This window comes from Ursus arctos, unplaced genomic scaffold (genome assembly GCF_023065955.2).
Source record: "Ursus arctos isolate Adak ecotype North America unplaced genomic scaffold, UrsArc2.0 scaffold_2, whole genome shotgun sequence".
Lineage (NCBI taxonomy): Eukaryota > Metazoa > Chordata > Mammalia > Carnivora > Ursidae > Ursus > Ursus arctos.
Genome location: NW_026622874.1, coordinates 28610276 through 28637253, shown reverse-complemented (window position 1 = coordinate 28637253; position 26978 = coordinate 28610276). Strand labels below are relative to the sequence as shown.

Sequence of the window (26978 nt, the reverse complement as noted above, 5' to 3'; positions counted from 1 at the left end):
TTCTTAGAGTAAGCAAATAAACACAGGAGGGAGGGGTAGGACTTAGCTCACAGAAGAGTGTTCTAGGCTGAAGGAATAGCATATACAGGGCTGTGGGAGTCTTTGAGAGCATGCTCTCTCTCTAGCTTCTTCAGCCCTTTCAGTTCTTCCTTCTTGCCCATTCTTATTTAGTCCATTCTTTTTTTTTTTTTTAAAGATTTTATTTATTTATTTGACAGACAGCCAGCGAGACAGGGAACACGGGGAGTGGGAGAGGAAGAAGCAGCCTCCCAGGGGAGGAGCCTGATGTGGGGCTCGATCCCAGAACGCCGGGATCACGCCCTGAGCCGAAGGCAGATGCTTAACGACTGCGCTACCCACACGCCCCTATTTAGTCCATTCTTAAACTTAGCTGAAGCTTACCTCAGTAACTCTATGCTCATCTTTTCTGTCTTTGAATTAAGCTCAGCATTGTGTATTATTTTCACCTCTTTGACTTTAGTTGCCTTAAATATATAGTTAACCTGTCCCTAGAGGGCAGAGACTATATCTTACCCCTCTTTGTTTTCTCTGATCATGCTTAACTACATACAACATTGTCCATGCAGTAAGGATGTAGTAAATGCTTGTTGGATAGTGGTAAAGGGAACAAAAAGAAACAATTTATGTGTTTTTTCAGATTTCAGATACTCTTTGAATCTGCACCTCAAAATGTACCACACCTGCAGGGTCACAGTAAGAGGGTAGTTTGAACTGAAAATTGCCAAACTGTCCTCTCTGTGCTCCCCTCCCCCTTCCCCTCTCACACAGAGTCCACTATAGATTATTGGCAGGGTTGGTTGTTGCAGTCCATGAACTTGTCGTTTTGAGAATGAGTGTTGTATCTTTGTATTTCATAGGTGCTGTAAAATATTTTGGAATTTTTCAAAACATGGATACATTGTATTCTTATATTAAATAAATTTTCTAGGTCATATGAAAACATTGTTAAATTTTATTTTATTTTTTTTTCCAAAGATTTTATTTATTTATTTATTTGACAGAGAGAGAGAGACAGCCAGCGAGAGAGGGAACACAAGCAGGGGGAGTGGGAGAGGAAGAAGCAGGCTCCTAGCGGAGGAGCCTGACGTGGGGCTCGATCCCAGGACTCTGGGATCACGCCCTGAGCCGGAGGCAGACGCTTAACAACTGAGCCACCCAGGCGCCCCAAAACACTGTTAAATTTTAATCAGTTCTAGAAGTTCAACTCCATCTGCTACAGAAGTACAAAGCTCATTTAAAACATTTAAAGGGGCGTCTGGGTGGCTCAGTCTTAAGCGCCTGACTTGATTTGGGCTCAGATCATATCAGGGTCCTTTGATCGAGCCCTAGGTTGACTCAGTGCTGGGCGCAGAGCCTGCTTAAGATTCTCTCTCCCTCTGCCTCCCTCTCCCCCCAGTATTTAAAAATAATAGCATTTAAAGCTTTCTTACTCTTGAGGCATTTTCTTCTGAATTGGAATCAGGCTCCCTTTGACATTGGCAGTTTGGTTGGATGGATATGTATTGATTGACTTGAAGATGTAGCCTCTGTGTCCTTACCATTATAAGGTTCCGTTTATTAACTGTCTGTGTGCATACTGCACTGATTCTGAATACTTTGTAAAAACTATGTGGACATATTTGCGTTTTTAATTGCAGTTTTCGGGGCCTATAAATTGATTTGAGTATATTTATAGAGCCTATCGGGCAGCAAAATGGAAATACTAAAGCATAGTATGAATTGATACAGTTTATAGCAGCACTGGAGTATTAGGTTTTTCTAGCAAATGGAAATAGGATCTAAAGCTAAATACAACTGACTTACTTTTAATTGAATTTTCATCTAAATTTAACAGTGTCAAATCATTATCCCAAGTGAACTTGAGAATTCAAGCCAGAGAAATAGAATAAATGGTTTCATTATGGAATTGAATGGCATGAGCTGAACTTGGGCACGAAAACCCAGAACTTCGGAGTTTTAACCTCTCTTTTGCATAATCTCTTTGTGGCCTTGGGCAAGTCGCTTCACAAAAACAGAAAGCAATCACAATGAGAATGATAAAGGTGTAGAGATCTAGCTTTTAAAGCATTTGGATCTGAGAAGAGCCTCCTAAGTGGATGTTTTTCCTAGCTCTTCAACATGTCTGTTTTAAACCCAGTTTTTCTTTTATATTTTGCCTTCTGCTGTATTTATATCCAGTTTTCTTACAAAGACACATGTCCTTTGGAAACAGGGTTTCTGAAGTGATAGATGTATAGGCCTAGGATTTGAAAAATTATACAAAGTAAAACTCTTTTTTCATATATGTATGTAAATGATATTTTTGTGATAACTTTATTGTTCACTAAATCATTAACCTCACCTTCCTGGTAGGAGAAATCTTTGAGGGGAATGTCTTACATTCACTGACATTTGGCTAATAGGAATATAAAAGATTTTAAATTAATGTTTGTGGTTGAAATAATTACTTCCTGGATTATTTTCTAGAGAATAACATATTTTGGCATTGCTTTAGGGCAGGACCAGAGTTAGCTGTTTGCTAAAGATGAATAATCCAGGGGTTTGGCTAAGTGACTTCTAGATCTAGGGAAATGGAGAAACATTCCTTGAGCCCTTTTTATCTTTTCTGATCCTGATAATAGTCTGTCAAAGAAAATAAGCTTTGCCAACCCTATTTCAGTGCCTCTTGAAGGAATGAAACTTTATAGGAATGAGTGGCCTTTGCATTTTGAGTAAATTACTTGTATCTGCAAATCTGTTGTAGCGCCACCAAAATATGCATATTTTCTTTTTCTAATATTATGATTCATGATATATTCATAACATGTCTTCAAAGATAAAGTTATTCTGGTAACATTTATTTTTAGCTATCACAGTGACAAGCTATGATTCTTTAAAAAATCACCGTGATTATTATTGAAGTTACTAAGTATACAAAGGCGTAAATTGAGTTCACGTGGGGCATACACACACAATACAGTGTTGTATTAGGTTATGGAGACCACAGATAGTTGCACTCAACAGATTAGGGCTATATTCAGTTTAAATAGAGGGCAGGACAAATGGGCTTCATTATGCCAGTTCTTATGGTACATAAATGCTTAATAATGCCCTAGTTTTAAATTAATTTATGACTAATTCCCTACGGAAGCTTTGAAGAAGATTTAAAAATCTGGATTAAGATTACAGTTACTATAAATCAAATACATCTGTTGCCATTTTAAAGCCAAGAATTAAAAGATGCTTTTGTTATTATTTTCTAAAAAATATTTTCTATATTGATTTTTCTCCTAATTGAATTTAAAACACGGAAAAAAGCCCACAGACCCCAGAAAGCAAATATGACGTACAGGAAAACTTAATATTAGTCCATTTGTTTCAAGATGAATATATGCTGGTTATCCAGTATTATGATTGAATATAGCCAGGTTCTTGAGATTCTCTGTTTTTAATATTTTAAAAGACACTACACTATTTTGTTTCTGTATAAAGTATTGTGGCAAATAGAATCATTACCTTAAATAAATGACAGTTTTGTGTAGCCAAAAATCAGGGTTTTTAATTGCTTTTTTTGTAGATATTATTAAACCTCACATCAAAATGTACATTTTCCTTGGGTAACATTTGGATTGTGGGTATGATGGTACCTAGAAAACAAACCTTTCAGAACAAAAACCTTATTTTATGACTGCATAAAAAAATACCTTTATTATTATTCATAGACTGATTAAAACACCTTAGCTTTTATATGTCATTTTATTCATTGTATGCTTATTTTGAATAGAATTATGGGTGACTTTAAATATGACTAACCCGCCCTCCCCTTTTTTAAGGGAAAAAAAATCATCACATTTACTTAATTTACTTAAGTAAATCCCATTAGAGGGAGTATTTTTCTTGTCTTTTTGTTCAGCCACTAGAGTCCCCTGTGACCTTGGGTACGTATTGTAAGAGGTGACTGACGGTTCATGATGTTCTGTATTTTCTGGTAGCTTGCCTGTTGCCTGCCTCTGGGTTCGTCATCCCCCTTATGCTGACTTAGGCAGTATTAGGCAGCCTCTTATCTTCAGGCTTTGATGCATATGTTCTGAAGGTGGCCACAGTGACTTTGGGTAGCAGCAGATGGTAAACCTTCAGGCTGCCACCGGCTATACTGGTGTTAAGTTGGAAAGTTAACGTTTGATGAAGAATCAGTAGTGCATATGAAAGAGCTTTCACTGCTGAAATATCTTTTAATTAAAAAATTAGCATACTAAAACCTTTGCAAATGTCTGGGCATTTAAAGAAATCTAAAATTAGTTGTTTTCTTATAGAGAAATTAGTTTATGATCAGCTTAGTTGTGTTGCTTGCATTTCCTAATGTGGTTCTTTTCTCCCTTTTCCTGCCCCAGTTTGCCTGTAGTTAAGACAGATATTAGATAAACCGAAATAGGAGATGTTTTTAGGAGTTCAGTGTGTTTCTGTGAACACTTAAAGTTTACTTCGAATATGGTATCTTGGATTTTAATAATGAGAAAGAAATGTGGATCTTCAGTACTACCTCCATACAATCCTAGTAGATTTGGTCTTTCGTTTCCTACCTTTGAAGAGATTTCTAGCTATATAGAAGCCTGAAGAACTCAACCTGCCTCCAAAAGATATTTCAGTGTGTTCTGAGTTGGTTGATAATTTTTTGACTTTGCCATCAATCCACAAAGCAATATCCTTTTTGGTTGTTTGTTCACTTACCTCATGATAATGTGCCATGTTGAAAGTTCTTGCACAAATAAAACAGTGGGAAGACCTGTAAGGATTTTGTTTGTTTGTTTGTTTTCCTTAAATCTTAGGGGTACATTTTATGCTTTGCTAAACATAGATCCTTCAGAGTAGTAAAATGAAAATACCCTTTAGACCAGGGTTACAAGTATCCATGTCAAATTTTACTCTTCATATTTGAATTCTCCTCAGTGAAATACTTTTGTGAGCATATGACCATCAAGAACAGATTGTTTTAATGACATAACATGAGAGAAGTGCCTCTACGCAGTCTGTTCCTGCTGATGCTCTTGACAGTGCAACTTCGGATGGACAGCACTGTAGGCTCCACAGCTTTTGCTTTGGAGTTGCTGGACAGTGGTACAAGGAACGTTACTAGATTTCGTGGTGTCAAAGAAAGAGAAAGTTAGGGCCCAGTGGGGGGAGTTGTTGGTATTAAAGGTCACCTAGGACTGTTCCTTGTTTTCTGGTATTTGGAATTTTATGAGATCTCTCCTGAGATTAAGGTACAGAATTAAATAAGAGTGGAAATACAGTTTCAATATTAAGCATACGAAATGTGATGGGTTTTTAGCAGTAAATATAAATAACTTGATTATCATCACATGGTATTGGGGGGAAAGCAAAGATTTAGTGCTCTGGGTTTGTTGTTCAAAGCCATTTCTGCAGAAGAGTAACATTATTAGCTCCTGTAATGCTGCCAAGATGAGTTCAGTTAATAACTTGATAGTGGTTAAGTTTGTTTTTTTTTTTTTTTTTTTAAAGATTTTATTTATTTATTCATTCAACAGAGATAGAGACAGCCAGTGAGAGAGGGAACACAAGCAGGGGGAGTGGGAGAGGAAGAAGCAGGCTCATAGCGGAAGAGCCTGATGTGGGGCTCGATCCCAGAACGCCGGGATCACGCCCTGAGCCGAAGGCAGACGCTTAACCGCTGTGCCACCCAGGCGCCCCTAAGTTTGTTTTTTAACAGAGTACAGTGAGCGTAATCTTATCCATCTGAAACTCTGTTGAGAAAAACTGTCCAACTTGCAGAATTGGGCTTCTGTATTTTCTCTGGCTTCTTTATTATGTTGATCCTATTCTTTTCTCTTATGTTTATTTATGTGTGAATTCCCAGTAGTATAAGTTGCACAACTGAAGTCCATTCAGATTACATCTAGCAAACATGAATAGTACTGTGATATCATTAAAGGAAAGGCTGTGTTTGTCCAGTATGATTACCTCTGTAGACTTTTTTTTTTTACATTTTTTAAAACTTTTATTAATTGTTCTGGAGTCCTGTGAAGTAACTGGCACCAAATTAGAGATAGATGTTCCCTCAAATTACTCATGTAATCTTTCTTTTTAAAGGTATTGGAGCTGAAATTTTTAGAGACTTTCGTACTTTGGATGTCAACATTTAAATTAAATATGTAAAAAGATTTAAGAGTGACACTTAATCCTCACCACAGGGAAGTCTTCACTCTTCCTCACAGCAATGATTGTGTCTTTAATCATTTCTCTCTTTTCTCCAAATTTATTCTTCATATGTTTAAAAGAAATCATCATTTGATGCCTTTGATATACTTCCCCACCCCTCCCGCCTTCTCAAAAGTGGTACCTAGTTAAATATCAGGCCTTCCTTATTCTACCATCAGAAAAAACCCAGACTGTCATCAGTTGGAGCTTTTCCTACCACCGTTAGGAAAGACAAGTGGGCAAGTCTCATTGTGCTGGCGGAATTGAAGAACAGATGAGGCTGATCCTTAAGGAATAAGTTGTCTGCTTTTTTCCCCAGTTAGAAGCAGTCATTCTATGTATTACTACAGGCAAAGATGGAATAATCTCTTCTGTTAGACCATATGCTAATAGAGTGCTGATAAGTGAGTGTGAAAAATGAAAGGGAGAAATACATTAATTGTATTCTCTCAATAAGGTATGCTATCCAAGGTAATTATTTCATGACAGTTTTAGTTATAGTACTTGTTTTATCATGAAATAAAAGATGGTTTTAGGAGCCTTTTATTGGAAAGACAATTGTATCAAATTAGTACCAAATTAGATTTTTGTCTTTATAAAGGTGAGCAAACCCATGAGCAGTTTTTAAATTGATGTGTTTTAGTCCACAAATGAACAAATTCTGTTTGAGGGTTAAAGAAGCTATTATTTTGTCCTTTATGCTGACAGCTTCATTACAGATTAGCCTACTGTTGGCATTAAAAAAATGTTTGGCTCCTTATGATCTTTGTGCATGCAACTATAATATTAATGCAGTGCCATAGCACTGTTCATTAAGAAATGACTTTAAATGAGGTTGAAGCGTGTAAATTTGGAAAGATACAGATGTTAAATGCAGTCGTTTCTCTTTGTATACGGCCGTATGGCTAATAATTTCCAAGTGGCTAAAGCTCTTGTTAGCAGGAGTGCTGGTGTGTTAAGAATGGCTCTATAAATAACTTTAAGAACTGAAGTTGAAGGTGCTTCTTTTAAAGACTATTGTTAACTAAACATTATTGCCAAACAGATGGAAAGCATTCACCAGCCTGATGTTTTTAGGTCTAATTATATTATCACCAGCCCTGTACGGCTCAGTTGAAGAGGTGTATCCAGAGGCCAATTTATAATCATTTAGCCAACACCTGTTTGGGAGAAATTGACAGTCAAAGGGCACATTTAAAAAAAAATCACATATGTTCTTGTGTTTATTGCCTCAATGTGAACGTTGTCTAGTTGCAAACAAACTTGGTAGGAGAAGAAAGTAAATGTAAACAGAGCAGTACTTCCCAGCCATGTTTATCGATCTTAATTTGGCATTTTTATCTGATCCACTTCATGCTTCATGGCTAAGTAAGATCAGCAAAGAGATACCACTCCTGATTTATGTAGGTATATTCTGTTAAGCCAATTAAGAGGTTCCTGGTAGGAAAATGAAATTCTTTCCTTTGTACATCTTCCATACCTTTTACTTAATGAAATACATCATATAGATGTATCTTATTTAAATAGGATTGGCATTCTGGTGAGTGGCTTAGAAGAGTCGCAACTTGGTATAAAAACAAAGAGGATTTAAGGAACACTACTTTTCTTCACAGACTCAATTGAGGTTCATTAAACTGTCCTTTGCAGAGAGAGGGCCGAAGTGCCTCTTTTTGCACATGTGATACGTTACTTTAAATCTCAAGGCTCAAGTTGTTTGAATGTGTTTCCATGCTTTGGAGATTCAACATTGGTGATGAATATAGCTCAAAGGGAAATTATGGGGAGAATAGATCTACTCTATCTGAAAGTAGTTTGAACCTGATGATCCCGTTAACTTTCATTTTAGTGTTTTTCCTTCTTTTGGCGTACTTCTCTATTGAAAGATTTATATAAGTTGTCTCCATTTTCTTATCACCCAGCAGTACTGAAAGTTACCAACAATTTCCTAACTGCCTTAGGCAGTAATTGATTCTCAGTGGCTTCTCTTTGTTGTTTAGGACAGATGATTACTCTCATCTTAAGTATTCTCTTTCCCGGGACACCTGAACCATTTAATATTTTCTGTCTTTCTTTGTACTTTTCTCCCTCTACTTTTAGTTGTTGTCTTATATACCCTTGATACTACAGCTATGTATAATTTTCAAATTCAGATGTAAATATAGCTTAATAGTTAATGGAGGAAGAACCCTGGAGCCAGACTGCTGGGTTTTAAATTTCACCTCTACCGACTTTTAGCTTTGGGAGCATGGACAGGTTAACAGTTTTATGTTTGTTTCCTCATCTGTAAAATTGGTTAATAAAAATATACCAACTTCTGAAAAATCATTTGACAAAATTCATCCATTCATGATAAAAAAAAAAAAACCAACCTCTTCAACATACTGGGTATAGAGGGAAAGTACCTCAACATAATAAAGGTCATATATTAAATATTAAAAAAAAACCAAAGCTACCCTCATAGTCAGTGGTAAAAAGCTGAAAGCTTTTCCTTTAAGGTCAGGAAAAAGACAAAGATGTCCACTCTTACCATTTTAATTCAACATAGTACTAGATGGCCACAGCAATCAGACAAGAATAAGAAATAAAAGGCATCAAAATTGGTAAAGAAGAAGTAAAAATCATTATTTGCAGATGACAGGACATTGTATATAGGAAATGCTAATGACTCCACCAAGAAACTCGTAGAACTAATAAATGAATTCAGTAAGGTTGCAGGATACAGAATCAATATACAGACATCTGTTGTGTTTCTGTACACTAATAACACACTAGCAGAAAGAGAGATTAAGAAAACAATCTCATTTACAATTGCATCAAAAAGAATGAAATACCTAGGGATAAATTTAACCAAAGAAGTGAAAGACCTGTACTCTGAAAACTATAAGACATTGATGAAAGAAATTGAAGACAACACAAATAAATGGAAAGATAGATACACCATGCCCATGGATTACAAGAATTAATATTGTTAAAATGTCCGTAGTACCCAAAGAAATCTATAGTTTCAGTTCAGTCCTTATGAAAATACCAATAGTATATTTCACAAAACTAGAACAAATAATTATAAAGTGTGTATGGAATCCTAGAAGACCCCAAATAATCAAAGCAGTCTTGAGAAAGAAGAACAAAACTGGAGGTATCACAATCCCAGATTTCAAACTATACTTCAAACTGATAATCAAAATGGTACAGTACTGGTACAAAAACAGACAATCAATAGAACAGTAGATCAATAGAACACAATAGAGAGCCCAGAAATAAACCCATGCTTATATGGTCCATGAATCTATGACAAAGGAGGCAAGAATATGCAATGGGGAAAAGAAAGTCTCTTCAGTAAACGGTGTTGGGAAAACTGGACAGCTACATGCAAAAGAATGAAACTGGACCACATTCTTACACCATACCTGAAAATAAACTTAAAATGGATTAAAGACCTAAATGTAAGCCCTGAAACCATAAAACTCATGAAAGAAAACATAAGTAGTAAATTCTTGGACATCGGCCTTAGCAATATTTGTTTGGATCTGTCTCCTCAGGCAAGGGAGACTAAAGTAAAAATAAGCAAATGGGACAACATAAAACTAAAAAGCTTATGCACAGAGAAGGAGACCCAGAATAAAATGAAAAGGCAGCCTAATGAATGGAAGAAGATATTTGCAAATGATGTATCTGTTAAGGGGTTAATATCTGAAATATATAAGGAACTCCTACAACACAACACCCCCCCCCCAAAAAAAAATCTGGTTGAGAAATAGGAGAAGACCTGAATAGACATTTGCCCCAAGACATATAGGTGGCCAACAGACATAAGAAAACATGCTCAACGGCATTTATCATCATGAAAATGTAAATCAAAACCACAAGGAAGTATCACCTCATACCAGTTAGAATGGCTAATATCCAAAAGATAAGAAATAACAAGTGTTGGTAAGGATGTGGAGAAAAGGGAACACTCATGTGCTGTTGGGGAATGTAAATTGGTACATCTTCTGTGGAAAACAGCATGGAGGTTCCTCAAGAAATTAAAATAAAAATACTGTACAATCCAGTAATTCCACTGCTGGGTATTTATCTGAAGAAAATGGAAACACTAATTTGAAGAGATTACATGCACCCGGCATATTTATTGCAACATTATTTGTGATAACCAAGATATGGAGGCAACCTAAGTTTCTGTCTATAGATGAATGGATAAAGAAGATGTGGTTACGCATACAACAATGGAATATTGCTTAGCCCCCAAAAGGGTGAAATCTTGCCATTCATGACAACATGGATGGATCTAGAGGGTATTATGCTAACTGAAATAAATCAGAGAAAGACAAATACCATTTGATTTCACTTGTATGTGGAATCTAAAAAACAAAACAAGTGAACAAACAACAAAATAATAACAGACTCCTAAATATAGAGATACAAATTTGTGGTTGCCAGAGAGGAGGTGTGATGAGGGGGTATAGGTGAAATAGGTGAAGGGAATTAAGACATACAGACTTCCAGTTATAAAATAAAATATAGGAATGAAAAGGACAGGGAATATAGTCAATAATATTGTAATAACTTCGTATGGTGACAGATGGTAACTATGCTTATTGTGGTGAGCATTTCATAGTGTATATGATTATTGAATCACTATGTTGTGTACCTGAAACTAATAAAATGTTGTGTCAACTGTATTTTAATTAAAAAAAAAAAGCCAGTCACAAAGGAAAAAAAATATAAATACCTGTCTCATCGGATTGTTGAATGCATTGTATGATTTAATTCTTTGAAACCCAGCATAGTGCCAGGTATAAAGTAAGCACTTCATTGGAGGAACAGTCTCATGTTTTTAGCTATCTTGATGGAGAATGCTCAAATGTAAATCTTTAGTCCCAACTTATTCCTAAGCTCTATTCACATATTGACATCTGTCTTCTAAACATTTACACCTAAATTTGTTCACATGTGTTTATTGAGCATTTACCATGGGAGAGGGATGTGTTATATGTTGGAAGAAATATAGTTTCTGCCCTGTATTAGTTTTCTATTGCTGTCATAACAAATTACCACAAACTTAGCATCTTAAAACAACTAAATTTATTATGTCAGAGTTCTTTGGTTTTTGTTTTGTTTTGCTTTGTTTTTCTAGATTTTATTTAAATTCAAGTTAGTTAACATATAGTCTATAAGTTTCAGGGGTGGAATTTAGTGATTGATCAGTTGCATATAACACCCAGTGCTTATTACATCAAGTGCCCTCCTTAATGCTGATTCCCCCAGTTACCCCATCCCCACACCCCCTTTCCCTCCGGTAACCCTCAGTTTGTTCTGTATAGTTAAGAGTCTCTTACAGTTTGCCTCCCTCTCTGTTTTTGTGTTATTTTATTTTTCTTCCCCTTCCCCTATGTTCATCAGTTTTGTTTCTTAAATTCCACATCTGAGTGAAATCATATGGTATTTGTCTTTCTTTGACTATGTCAGAGTTCTTTGGACCAGAGGTCTGACATGGGTTGCATTGGGCTATAATCAAGGTGCTGGCAGGGCTGTGTTCCTTACTGGAGGCTCTGGGGAAAAATCCACTTCCAAGTTCATTCAGGTCGTAGGTTGAATTCTTTTCTTTGCAGTGGTAGGACTGAACCTGTCCTTACTGGCTATCAGCCAAAGACTGGTCTTTACTTCTAGAAGCTGTCTGCTCCTTCTCATGCTTCCTATGAGCTCCCAGAGGCCCATCTCCAGTGGTGACATGTGGGCATCTGTATCTTAGCGCCAGCAACCGCATATCCCTCTCATACTTCAAATCTCTCTGATTTCCCCTTCTGCCATATCATTTCTGTGTTTCCACTTCTGGCCAGAGATAGTTCTCTGCTTTTCAGGGTTCATGGGATTTGATTGAGCCCGTTCAGATAATCCAAGATAATCTGTTTTAAGGTCTGTATCTTAATTACATCTGCAAAGTCCTTTTTGCCAGGAACATAACATATTCATAGGTTCTGGAGATTAAGGTATGAACATCCTTGGCGACCATTATTCTGCCTACACTATGCCCATAAAAACCTTGAAATCTGGTTGAGAAATAGACATGTGAACAAAAAAGTCAAATCGAAGGGGTTGGTACTGTATACAGTGGAAGAACAAAGAATGTAGAAAATCAGCGTTACTTGAGCTCAATATGGAAGGATGAGTACTTGCTTGATAAGGGGCTGGGGGTGGGGTGGGGGACATGTCAGGAGAAGCAGCAATAACAGCTATAGCAATAATAGTAACAAGTGGCTATCCCAACACTTTTATAAGATGACTTCACTGAAATTCTCATGAATGGTAGATGCTGTTATTATCTGCCATTATAGCTTCTGCCGATGAAGTTTTCATGTCTTCACTTTTAGAGTAGTAAGGGTAAAATTATCGTATCGGGTAGTTGAGAGAATTAACATTGATGGCTAAAGCATAGCACATAGTAAACACTTAGTACATGGTAGGTAAACAGAGTAGAGGGTGGATAGGAGAAATAGGTAGTGGACTTCGTCACTGGTTATAAAGGTAGGGGACAGGAGAACTCATAGTGACCGAGGGAGCTTTTTGGTGGTGGGCGTGTTACATGGATGGTGGCGTTATTCAGTACTGTAGGAGGAGAAACAGGATTTGGTTTTATTTCTAGTGGGGACAGGGCTTTGAGAAGAGGAAGGGGTGAGTTCAGAAGATATCTGTGGGAATATTCAATTGAATTTAAATGGAGACTTACCTAGTGTTGGTCAAACACTTGTAAGGGAGTTCAGAGATGAAGTGGTCACCATCACTTCAAATTCATCATGTCTAACATGGAATTTACCGTCTTCTCCTCAGGCTGCTCCCCCATCTTCTCACCATTCTTTCGTTTTCCCAAGCTTGACATCTTTTCATCCTTGACTCTCAGCTCTCTGGACGGGAAACCCAAAGCCCTGTTTACAGTGTTTGCAGGTGTCTGTGGTGTAAATACTCCAGACACGGCCCATTTCAGATAGTGGCTGCTTTTGTGCTGCTGTGGCAGAGATGAAGAGCTCCAGCAGAGACCGCGTGGGCCGACAAAGCCTAAAATCTTTACTGTCTGGATCTTTATAGAAAAAGTTTGCACTGCTGCTATAGTGTCTCAAAGATAATAAAATAGTAACATGGTTGAATCATTCTGTATCTCTAGTCATTCCTTCTATCCATCAGGATGGGTTGGGGGAGGAGGTAATCTGAGGGGGTGATGTGTGAGATCATGCATGGTCTTGAGATAATTTTTTGGACTTAGGCTTTTTTTTTCTGAATGAGAGGAATGATATGGAGGAACTTATGTTTTTAAAAGAAAACACTGGCTGCTCTTTAGATAGTAGACCATAGGGCAGCAAATAAGGAAGGAGAGAAATCTGTTGGGAGGCCATTATTATAATCCAGGTAAATCTTTGGATCAGGGTAATAGCTGTGCAAGTGAGTTCACATTTTGGATACATTTTGGAACATAGAGCTGACAGGATTTGCCAATGGAAAAAGAGGAGCTAGGATAAGTCTTGGATGGAGAAAGCAGTACCAAAAGGAGTCTTAAGTTGGAGCCCGAGTTACTGAGATTACATTATACCACATTGCTACGTCAAGGATTTTAAGAAGAAAAATGAGACTTCAGCAATGCTTGTAATTTTTTTTTTACTTCTTCTTAACCATATATGTTCCATGAGGAAAAATTCTTTGTGTAAAATAATTTTTCCTTTTAAGCAATATATTTTATTTTATTTTTTAAAAATATTTTATTTATTTATTTGAGAGAGAGCACAAGCAGTGGGGGAGAGGGAGAGGGAGAAGCAGACTCCCTGCTGAGCAGGGCGCTGATGCGGGGCTCAATCCCAGGACCCTGAGATCTTAACCTGACCCAAAGGAAGACCTTTAGCCCACTGAGCCACCCAGGCGCCCCCTAAACAATGTATTTTAAAATAAATCTAGGAAAACATAGAAATGTTTCTAAAATATGGAATTTTTAGAAGAGGAAACTATAATAAAACCTACTTTAGAGACTGTTTTAATCCTGTGATTTGGTGGCTTAAAAAAAAAAAACCCATTTAGATATTAACAGTTTTGGTGGAGTCAGTTCCAGCATTTACCCCCAAACCCTTATAGTTTCAAAAACTTACAAGTCAATGTTTCATTGTACTGTGAGTAAGTTATTACTCATGTCTTTTATGTAGGTTTTACTTGTAATGGACACAAGGACAGAACAGACATTCATTTTAAAAGTAAGTAGAATTTGTATATTTAATGAATTTAGGCATTAATTTTCCAAATTATGCTTCTGAAAGAAAAAATATTTAATATTTTTTCCTGGGTGATTGGATGTTCTCTTATGTTTGTGGTGATCTATATTTATTTTACTTTCTGTTCTTTATCACAGTTGATAAATACATTATAGCATACATTTAAAAAGAGTTTTAGGTTATAGAGTATGGAGGTGATAGTTTGGATAAGTCGAAGACTCATTCCCTGCTGTTTAAATATATAGTGTGTACTTTAAACACATCTCTAATACATTTTGTGTAATTTGTGAAGATTGCACAGAATTGTACCTTTGATTATGATTATAGCCCCAAAGAGCTGAAATTTTGCCTTTAAGTCTCTGTTTCAGGTATTTGGGAAAGTGTTATCTACATCCCTGGTCCTCTGTCTCTCTCTCTCTCTTTTTTTTAATCTAAATTCAATTCTATTTCTTTATATAACTCAATTTCTAATTTCTGATTTTGTAATTTCAGAATTGAAATGGATTGTGACAGTACATATTCTAAAATATCCTAATTTATTTCCATAAGCAGCTAGAAATAATCAATTTCAGATCAGTTTTATATTTTTTTCAGATACTTTTACTTACAGCATGGCAGTAGGTTACATTGATATATATTGAAACAAATTTCTTTCTGCGTATACCTTATCACTGGCATTTCCCCGGATTTTAAACCAGGCTTTGATACCAGACACTATACTCACCTTGTTCCTTTGGAGAAGACTTAAAGTGGTCTTTATACTTTTTTTGGCATAAAATTTTCAGATCTCCTGTTTAATCTAGGAATATCTTTTGTGTCTCCGAAATTTGAATGATCTCACAGTGTTTTGCTTTATTAAAGACATATATATATAGATACGTGTGTAAAATAAAACTTAAGAAAAGGTCATAGAGAAATAACTGCGTGTCATCCTGATGACTTAGTTTGAGAACATCTCTAATAAAAACACTGACCCACGTAATTGATTTTAATGGCAGCTTTGTGGCATCTTCCGTTCTCTGGATTCACGCCAGATGCCATCAGCAGAGCCTCCAGGGACTGAGGGGCATAGAGCAGCAGATGAGTGGTTTCTCTGAAGCCCAGAGTAACTCGGATAGATTAGTTTGGTTGATAAACACAGAGCACAGCAGGCTCCAAAGGCAACTGAGGGTACAACTGACCTTTTTGTTCTCTGTCAGGGTCTAAGGAAAAGCAGTGAATACAGCCGGAACAGAAAGACCATCATCCCCCGCTGTGTGCCCAACATGGTGTGTCTGCACAAGTACATCATTTCTGAGGAGTCCGTATTTCTTGTGCTGCAGCACGCGGAAGGTTAGTTTGTGGTTTAAATTGTTTACAGAGCAAAGAGTGTCATCTACTTAGCTTTTCAGTGTCGATAACGTCTGTTTACTTCTGTCATTGCATGGGCAGATGAAACATACGAAACACATGTAAGAAACTGTTTCCTCATTCGATCTCTTTGAGTTGTGAGGGAAAATGAAAACCCAGGTGAACAGCAGATTTCATTTGAACTACAGTAACATTCTTAGATGTACATAACTACTTACTTTCTCCTAGAATTGAGCTACTGTGATGAGCACGTTAAGGTGAATGTGTGCTACAAGAGCTAGGTTTTATTTTAGGGATTTTATTTTGTTCTTTTGTTCTCTGCTAAAAGGATACATTAATGGTAGATGACAAAAATAAAAAGCATCCCCTGAAGAATTAATTAATTACCTCCTTTTTTAGAATGCATGGGTATTTGCTTAACATTTGACATTACCTAGTTATTCTGATCTGGGTTTTTACGAATACAGCCATTGGCGTCACATATGGGTACAAAGTGGAGGCATGGTGCTCTGCCTTCAAACTATTTATAAAATTTCAGCTCATGGTAGAGGGAACAGGTGGCAAAAAAATACTATGTTTTGATTTGTTTTTGCCCTTTAACACCTGAATTTAAATAAATAGTCTTTTATTTAGAATGACTGAATACAGCATATAAATATAAATCCGCATAATAAATATTGCCTTTTGGCCTTAAGAGGTGTTTTTAAAATAGTAAAAAAAATTTAAATTATTTTCCATGTTTCATGAAGGTGTTATTTCTATTTTTACATTACTGAGAATAAAGAACTGTTGTGTTTTACTAATAGGCATGACATTTGAATTTAATGCATTTTCCCAGGAAAATGAGTCATTGCTTTGTGGAATGAGGTCTTTTATGATAACTAATGCAAGATTTTTGATGGGGGCAATAAACTATTAATATTGTTTATTATGAAGTACAGCACAAGATAACTACAGATGGAGGGAAGACCTCCATATGTAGTATTTAATAGGAAATTCAGAAGGGCTCCATGGTCTCTCAGGTATTAAGAGAGTTAATTGCGTGTGTGAATTGGATAACTAATTCACCTTTGTTCAGACATTATAGACAGCTTTTATCTGAGGATACCAGTGCATTACAGACATTATTGAATTAGAGGTCATGTCATCTGATAGCGAAATACAGCCACCTCTGGTGTGGAACAAAATAACTTGCGTAGTAATAATCCATAATAATTTAGAACAAGGTCAGTAGGATGAATGTAATTATAGTCAATATTCTATTACCCAGTGTGGATTATTCATGTTGGAGATTATCTGTAGCAAATTTTCGATTCTAGTTTGCCTCTGCTATTTGCAGCTTCTTCCTGCTCTTTCTCTTCCTTCTCCAGAACACACTTCAGCTTTTCTTCTCCCATCTTCTCACTTTCTCTTATACCCTTTAAGGCTGATATTTCAACATTATTTTACTTTAATACTGAGAAAATCTTTATAATCTATTTGAAAGCCATATGTCTAGATTTAGGTTATCTTTACCAAGTTTCTTCTCCTTTATTGTTGGCCACAGCTGACTTTGAGTGGCTACATGATATTGAATCTGTCCTGGATTATTTACACTTGGTGGGGGAGGATGTCTTTTTGACTGTTGATTTCAGGTGTCTGCTGTTTGATTTTAAGAAGATTTTATAACACGAAGATATTAAATTATAGTGCAAATAGGGACTGTAGGTTCATTTAATATTCAGCAAATTTACTGAGCATGTATTATGTACTAGACTCTCTTTGGTGAACAAGACAGGAAGAGAGCTTGCCTCTTTGAAACTTACATTCTTGTGACAGTCATACAGAAAACCAAAGAGCATGATAATATTGACTAATAGTAGGGACTGCTGGTCTCTAACACAGTGAGCTTTAAAAGGAACTACTGGGAGACTACATTAGATGAGGTAGTCAAGGAATCCTGCTCCAGAAAGGCGACATTTTAGAGGAGTTTTAAATGACAAAAGAAATAACCATTTGGATGTAATTGGGAAGCACATTTAGGTACAGGGAGCAGTGTAGGAAATCAAAGGCAAAACAGTATCTGATGAACAAGAAAGGAGACCATTTGGTTGGAGTGTAGTGGGTGAGGGCAGTCGTGGTATATGAGGCTCTTGGGGAGATAGGCAGGAGTCTTGTACTGCAGGAAAAGGACTTTGGCTTTTATTCAAGTGCATTGGGAAACCATTGGATATCTAAAGCAGTGGCAAGATCTATTTACATTTTTTAAAAGATCACTCTGGCTGTTGTTTAGGGAATAGATTATAAACAGGCAAGGAACAGTAAACTAGCAGTGAATAGTGTAGACAAGAGGTGATGATGGCCTGGCTTTCTGGGGTTCTAGCCGCTATGCTTTGAGGGTAGACTTAGTGGGACCTGTGATAGATTCTAGGTTAGGGAGAGAAGAATCTAGGTGAATTTTTTGGCTTTAGCTTGAGCAATCAGGTGAACTGTATGCAGTATGCTATCTTTTACATATTAGTGGTATCTGTTACCTCTATGAGTTAGAAGTTGTGCATATATCATACGCACATTACTTTTATATGTGTAAATAGCTATTCTTGAAAAATAAGTGTTGAACAATTGTTTTCTCTAATATGAATGCTTGACTATTTATGATTTGTGGCTTTAGCTTCCTTCTGCTTACAGGACAATTCGAGATTCATGTAAGTCTCTTGGACTCATTTTCTTTCCGTTTTTAGTTCATTTAGTCAGAAATATATTGGTGCTAATTGGGATACAGGCTTAGTTCTAACATGGCGGGAACAAAACTGATGAAGACTTTACCCACATGGAGCTTACACTGAGAGGCAGAACAGACAGTAAGCAAATACACAAGTAAATATATGTCAGATGGAGATGAGTTCTATGGTGAAAAGTTAAATAAAAGAAGGGAGAAGGGGATGCCAGAGGGTGAGGTGGGGGGTTACTACTTTATCTAGAGTGGTCACTTCATTAAGAAAGGGACTTTTGGCCAGTGACCTGATGGAAGTGAGAGGGGGAGCATTGTGGGTATGCGAGGGAAGAGTATCTCAGCGAGAGAGAACAAACAGGCTTGGAGCCAAGAGTGTACTTGGGGTATAAGAAACAGCAACGTTACTGTGGCCGGAGCAGAATGGGAAGAGCTTAGAGGTGGGAAGATCCTCTGTGGTCTTAATAGGCCACTTTAGGAACTTTATATATATAAATTTTTTTTTTTTTTTAAGAGCACATGCAGGGGTTAGGGGGCAGTGGGAGAGAGAGAATCTCAAGTAGGCTCCAGGCTCAGTGTGGAGCCCAGTATGGGGCTGGATCTCACAGCCCTGAGATCATGACCTGAGCCGAAATCAAGAGTCAGACCCTTAACCGACTGAGCCACTCAGGTACCCCAAACACTTGATTTTTCTGAACAGCTAGGAAGTGGTTGAGGGATATTGAGCAGAGGAGTGACAAGATAGGGGTCATTCTGGCTGCTTTGTGGAAAATGTAGTCTAGGAGGGCAAAGGCAAAAGCAGGAGAACAGTTTGGAAGTTTTTGCAGTGATCCAGGTGAAAACAATTGTGGCTTGCACAGAGCATTTGTGGTAGAGGCGGTGAGAAATGCTCATTAGATTCTGCATCTGTTTTGAAGGTGGAACTGACATGATTCTGCTTTACACGCCAGCAAGGTTTTTGGCTCACAGAACTGAAAGAATGGAGTTCCCATTTACTAAATGGGGAAAGCTGCGGGAGGGGTGGATTTAGAGGAAAAAATCAGGGATTCGGTTTTGGACTTGCGAGTTTGAGATGCTTCTGAAATGTCCAGGTGGTGTTGAGTAGGCAGTTGGCTATACCAGACAGGATTTTAGGAGAGAGATTGAAAATGTTTATTGTTCCTATTAATGAATCCCTTATTTTAACTCTGGAGAAGAAAAGGTAAGAAGAAAATTTTATTCAGTCCAGGCCACGTGCGTTAGTAAAACTTTAAGTTCCTAAGATTAGGGATTATGTCATTTTCGTCACCTGTATCCCACCATGTAGCAGAATACTTGGTACATAGAAGATGCTCGGTGTATAATCGCTGAATCCTGAGTAGGTCAGAGGAAAGGTGACATGCCTAGGTTAGAAGGAATGCCTGCAAGTGTGGACACACCAGATAGGCAGGGGATGGGAAAGAGTTTTGCCCCAAGTTACTTGGGGACCCAAGGGGTGAAATGATTCTCTTTTTATTAACTAGTTTTTTTTTTCAATTATGAAACTAATATATAAAGCAATACATTTGAACTATATATAGAAGTATAGAAAGTAAAAGTAAAAATAAAAATTCTCCCTTCCCAGTCACTTTAATGCCCTGTTCTTTTCTCTAAAAATGGGGAAATTTTCCAATGTGTGTGAACATATACTCCCTACCTGTCTGGTTTAATAAAATGGATCTTCCATATTGTTGTATGGCTTGTTTTCTTCCTCCATCTTAACAATATACCTTGGACAACTTTCCTTGTCAGTACATATAGGTCTGCATTAAGAGAGACCACAGTAGTGATTAAAAACAAGGATTCTAGAGCCAGACTACATTAGTTTGTGTGACCTTGGGCAAGGTATTTAACGTTTTTGTGCCTCCATTTCCTTATCTATAAAATAGGGATGATAATTATCTACCTCATACAGTTGATGTGAGGATTAAGTAGTTGATATATGTAAAGCACTTAGTGCCTGGCACGTGGTAAACACCGTGTAAGTATTTGCAAATGTCGCTCTTGTTGTTTCGAATAAAGAATATTTGGTTGTACCAGTATTGTAATTTATTTAACTACTCCCTTATTAATTGGTGTTTAAATTGTTTCTAGTACTTTGTCCTATGTATCTTTGTGTAATTCTGTTTTCTTTTTTGAGAACTATTTATAGCATGAATTTCTTGACATAGAACTGCTGGTTCAAAAAAAATGACTTTGATCATTGTTCCAGCAGTATTTTATCATACATATTAAAGTCAAGTCCTAATTCTGCTCAAGCAAATTTAACAAATATTCTTTACACTTATTCAGAAAACCAATAAATTAAAATTTAATGAGAGACAAAGAGTTTTTATTAAACTTTATGAACTGCTATTTCATAGCTTAAAATAGCTGGTATCTCCAAGTTTTATATGCTTCAGTGAGGCTTACAAAGGTGTCATTTATATTTCTAAAGTGTTAAAAATTATAAATATGTTAGGTATTTTCTACTTATATTTTGAGGTTTAGCAATAACAGGGTTTTTTTTTTAAGGATAATGTTTTTAATGTTACAATAATAATATTGACATTTATGTAAGTTTGTCCATTAGGCCTGATCTTAATTTGATAGAGAGTAAAACACACTCAGCTTTTGTGGGTGAGAAATTTCAAAGGAAATAATGTGTTCTTGTAAGTTTTGTGATTTTCATGATTTTGTAGTTGAAAAAAAGTATGGGATAGGACCAAAATTTTGTTTCCATAGTTGCATATCAAACATTAAATTTAACTGGGCACCCAATGAATAATGGAGAAGGGCTAAAATAGTTTCATTCTCTCTTGAAAAATGCAGAGTTTTTACAATTCCCTTTAGGGTACTTGTTTAGGTTAGGAAAAAATGTCATAAAGAAAGTGTCAGCCATCATATTTAAAAATTCTATGTAATAACCAGAAGAACGGAAATTAAGGGAGATGCCATATTTGACTAATCAAATTGGTCAGCTTGCTAACATCCAATATAGGCAAGTGCTCTGAAGATGGCATTAATACACATTGCTTATAGGAGTGGATTCGGGTACAAACTTTCTGTAAAGCAGTCTCATAACATGTATCAGAAGCATTAAATATATTCATGCTTTTTGATCTAGTATTTTTATTTCTGGGATTCCGTCCTAATGAAGTTATCAGGGATATCAAGTACTTCCATGTAAAAGTACATATTTCAATTCTAATAGTAAAAGATTGGAAACAATATAAATGTCCAACAATAGATGAACATTTAAACACCTCATAATATCTGTCACATGGATATGCTTATATAACCATTGAAGTTCATAGTCTCATGAAAATTAGAAAATGTTTATGAGGTGATGTTAGTCACAAATAAAAAGTTTGAAAATAAATGTACAAATAACAGTGTTTTTTAAAAAAAAGATTTATCCATTTATTTGAGAGAAGGGAGAGAGCATGCGAATGCACACGTGCAAATGGGGGTCAGGGCAGAGGGGAGAGAGAGAATTCCAAGCAGACTTCCTGCTGAGTGTGGAGCCCAATATGGGGCTGGATCCCACGACCCACGAGATCATGACCTGAGCCAAAATCAAGAGTCGAATGCTTAACCGACTGAGCCACCCAGGCGCCTGTAGTTAATAGTGGTTATAGGTGATTTGTATTATTTTGAATTTTTCTCTTCTGTTCTTTGCTGTATTTAATTTTTTTGAAACCATGTGAAACCATATATTTGTTTTAAAGCAGGAAGAAAACATGACCCAAAATAATGATATTATTAATATTTATAGACCCTTATTCTTAAAAGTTTTTCCAAATACTTGGAAAGATGTCATCTTTTTACAACCAGATTTAATAAATATTTATTTAATACATATTATTTTATACGCTAGGCAGAATCCTCTCCTTGTAGTTATAAAGACCCTGCAATCTGGTAAAGGAGATGGTAAAAGTATAAAAGCATAAAAGTAATATTAATATGAAACAGAATATTTTAAATGTTGTAAGAGGGACTAAGTGATACAAAAGATTCAGAGAATCGGAATCCACTGATGGGATGTCAAAAAAATTGGTAAAAGAAAACAAATTCTGAGGGACTGTCAAGAATGATTAGGATTTTGACAAGTAGATATTGGAGAAACTAGTAAGAAAAAAAAATTCTTTAAGTGGTAGGTGTAGTTTGAGCAAAAGGCCAGCATAGGTTATATTTGGAAAAATCCTATTCCAGTGATTATTTGGTGAGTTGAAGGGGAGGACCAACTCATAGTTTGACACATTGTGTTAGTGAGTGGTTCGATGCCTTTGTGGGGTTGGCACCTATGTCATTCAGTAGGTGGAGGGGATTTGGGTTCTTTTTTTTTTTTTTTTTTTAAAGATTTTATTTATTTATTTGACAGAGAGAGAGACAGCCAGCGAGAGAGGGAACACAAGCAGGGGGAGTGGGAGAGGAAGAAGCAGGCTATCAGCAGAGGAGCCTGATGCGGGGCTCGATCCCAGAACACCAGGATCACTCCCTGAGCCGAAGGCAGACGCTTAACGACTGAGCCACCCAGGCGCCCCGATTTGGGTTCTTGAATGGAGAAATAATATAAGATCTGAGCTAAAATGGAAGATTAATTGGGCAGCAATTAGTGTGATAGAATGATACAGAAAAGAGTTAAAGCAGGGATCTAGTTGTAGCTATAAATTAGTCCAAGAAGCAGACTGGCCAAAGGAATCATAGAAGAGGAAGACTGCATGAAACATTATGGACATAACCTATAAGACTTGAAAACTTGTCCAAAAGAACAAGGGAGAAAAAATAATCGAAGCTTGGTCCAAAGCTTTTTTGCCAGAGTGGCTTGGATGTCAGAAAGAGGAAGTGATCTGGGGGGAAAAAGGAAGAATTTAAGCACATTGAATTTTAGATTTAGATTTCATCCAGGTGAAATTTGCCTAAGAATGAATGAAACTTTTCTTAGAACTTTACTGGGTACAGTTTCTTGGTGTTACTGGAACTTTGCAACTGCAAAGACTGTCTACTTTGTGTTGGCACATCTCATTCTGATGAGTTATCATCTGAGTTAAAGCAGCACTGACTGAATGCCTGTTATGTCCTGCACACTGTTTAGGCAGTAGATACAGAAAGATGAAAAAGATGGTCCTGTCCTCACAGTAGTCCCCATCTAGGAAAATGGAAAACAACACACATTGTTTCAGTTGGATTGCATACAAGAATCCCAGCTCCAGGTTCAGGCTTTATTGTTCCTGTGTCACATCGACGTATTTGTGATAAGAGGAATGTGGCTGTTGTTGTCAAAAGATGGGAAAAAGATGGAATCAGTGCATAGCTGTATATGAACCTTAAATTTTATTTGAATATGGGGACGTATGAAACACTAAGTATAATCTAGTGAGGACAGAAAGTTAGCTAAGAAAAATGAAAGGGAAAAGTTAAACACCATGATGTCCAATACTACTAATTATTATCAAAATGGGAGAAGACTGTTAACTGGGGAGTTAGGGAGGGAGACAAGATGTCTGAGTAATTTAGGATTAATATTATGACGGCTATCCTTTATTATACATTTACTTTATAGTAGGCACAGTACTGGGGGTGCTTTTTGTATTTACTGAGTTCCTCTAAATGAAATGCCAAGTACAGAAAGATTTTTTTGGATGCTTCCACTGACCTTTTTATACATATGATTGACTGTCGGAGATTATTTCTCTTTAACATTGTTACCCTTGGTGTATAGGATGCTTAATAAGGATATTAAAAATGTGCTGGGAAAAAAAAATTGCCTTCTCTTTGTTAATAGAGGGATTCATTTTTAACACATTATTTCCCATTTTTGGAAGCTACAGTTATATCTTCACAAAGTATGCATGTGCAATTATTGTTTATAAGATTTCTAGATCAAATTTAGCTATTCTTCTTGTAATACCGTAAAGCTTTGGTGGGTTTTTGATACTTAACAGTTATTTATTCAAAGATTCTAATGAGCAAAACAGGTTGAGTTTTTAATGGTTAATATAACACAAAAGAAAAATAAGGTGAAATAACTAACAAGTATTGCTGGTAAAACATCGGATTTCTTTGTGTTCATTTGATTTCTATGAAATTGATTTTTATGATTTTACTTTTCTGTAGGTTTCTCATATATATCAGAATAAAGAACCAGAATTACAATAGCCAGCCTCATTAATGACTGCCCAATTAATTTTCCTCAATTGCTTTACTTGGTCTTCTACCATATATGATGTATATGCGGGAGGGGAATGGGAGAGATGTTATTAATGTCATTTACAGTGGCATAATTATACACCAGATGCCATATCGCCCCTGTAATCTTGGACTGGGCATTTTCAAAATGGAGTAATACTGTTGATTTTTACCCCCTATAGTATATACAGTTTTAAGCAGCCCTTATTTATGTATTTCCACTTGGCCAAGGGGCCATGCTTCAAAAAATTATTGCATAAACAGCTCAGAACATAGTCAGATGTTTCAACAGCTAAATCATATTTAAAGCAGTGTTCTAGCTGTGGGATTTCATATTAGTATTTTGTTAAACTAATTTCAAAGGGAGAAATAGGTTGTCATTTAAAAGATAATTGATATCAGGAGGTATGTTTAAAACTATACTCAACAGTCAGCAATAATAAAGCATTTCATTAAAATGCTTGTTTTATAGTATACTCGATATTAATGGGTATCATTGACTTGCTTTTGGTTGATTATTAGAATACTCTTTGTTTTTCTGAGGGCTTCAATAAGTAACCATTATTTTGGGGATCTTAAAAATTTTTTTGGTTATACTTGTTCACAGGTGGCAAACTCTGGTCATATATCAGTAAGTTTCTAAACAGAAGCCCTGAAGAAAGCTTTGACATCGGGGAAGTGAAAAAATCTACACTTACTAAAGTTCACCTGCAACAGCCAACTTCTAGTCCTCAGGACAGCAGCAGCTTTGAATCCAGAGGAAGTGATGGTGGAACCATGCTTCAAGTTCTGCCTTTGAAGACTAGTCTTACTCCGAGCTCTCAAGATGATAGCAACCAAGACGAAGAAGGCCAAGATAGCTCTCCAAAATGGCCAGATTCTGGCTCAAGTTCAGAAGAAGAATGTACTACTAGTTATTTGACATTATGCAATGAATATGGTCAAGAAAAGATTGAACCAGGGTCATTGAATGAGGAGCCTTTCATGAAGATTGGAGGGAATGGTGTTGATACCAAAGTTATTGAAAGCTTCCCAGCGCACCTTGCTGCTGACAGCGACAGCCCCAGCACCCAGCAGATAGCTCAGGAGCTGAAGTTCTTTGCTGGAGATGATGATGGAGAAACAGTTAGTTCTCCGAGGACATCAGATTCCCTTAGTAGATCTAAAAACAGCCCCATGGAATTCTTTAGGATAGATAGTAAGGATAGCACTAGTGAACTGCTAGGCCTTGATTTTGGAGAGAAATTGTATAGTCTAAAGTCAGAGCCTTTGAAACCATTTTTCACTCTTCCAGATGGAGACAGCACTTCCAGGAGTTTCAGTGCTGGTGAAAGCAAGGTAGAGTTTATAGCCCAGGACACCATTAGCAGGGGCTCAGATGACTCTGTCCCAGTTATTTCTTTTAAAGATGCTGCTTTCGACGATGTCATTGGCACTGAGGATGGAAGGCCTGATCTTCTTGTAAATCTACCTGGTGAACTGGAGCCAACCAAAGATGGTGCAGCAGTGGGACCTACTAAGTTTACACAGACAAATATAGGCATGATTGAGAGTAAACTATTGGAAGCCCCGGATGTTTTATGCCTCAGGCTTAGTACTGAACAATGCCAAACAAGTGAAGAAAAAGGCACAGAGGAATTGAGTGATCCCTCTAGACCTAAATCCCCGAGTATAGCAGAGAAACACAATGCACAGGGGGATCTGGGGATGTTATTTGTAGCAGCTGCTGATCATAGTAGTTCAGGAGACGTGTCTTTGTTACACAGCTCGGATTCTAAGCTCCCAGGACTTAGAGTGGTAGAGTCGGCAGTAACTGCAAACAACACGGAAGAAAGTTTATTCCCTATTTCTAAGCCACTCTCAGGTGCTAATGAATATAACGTAAACACAGACACTTTAAAAACTGAAGAAGTATTGCTGTTTACAGATCAAACTGAGGATTTGGCTAAAGAGGAACTGACTTTATTTCAGAGAGACCCAGAGACTAAGGGAGAGAGTGGATTAGCACTCGAAGGAGACAAGGAAATACATCAGATTTTTGAGGACCTTGATAAAAAATTAGCACTAAACTCCAGGTTTTACATCCCCGAGGGCTGCATTCAAAGATGGGCAGCTGAAATGGTGGTAGCCCTTGATGCTTTACATAGAGAGGGAATTGTGTGCCGCGATTTGAACCCAAACAACATCTTATTGAATGATAGAGGTCAGGAACTTTTGCAAATGCATTTCTTTTTATTCGCTGTTGCTTCCAATTAACTGAGTAGGCG

The 26978-nt window shown here is 36.8% G+C and overlaps 1 protein-coding gene across 12 annotated transcripts in view; it reads left to right on the top strand.

The window, feature by feature from the left end:
• Positions 1-26978, top strand: part of RPS6KC1 (ribosomal protein S6 kinase C1) — a 282130-nt gene that overhangs the window by 122736 nt on the left and 132416 nt on the right. For 10 of the 12 annotated variants that reach the window (XR_008960506.1, XR_008960505.1, XR_008960504.1 and 7 more), the window contains 3 exons: positions 14397-14444; positions 15662-15794; positions 25319-26914. Coding sequence is in view for 7 of the 12 variants with exons in the window: in XM_057315501.1 (XP_057171484.1) it covers positions 14397-14444; positions 15662-15794; positions 25319-26914 (1777 nt within the window). In the remaining 5 variants the exon portion in view is untranslated. The remainder of the gene's footprint in view (positions 1-14396; positions 14445-15661; positions 15795-25318; positions 26915-26978) is intronic. The other 2 variants (XM_057315500.1, XM_048225423.2) reach the window with 1 other exon arrangement.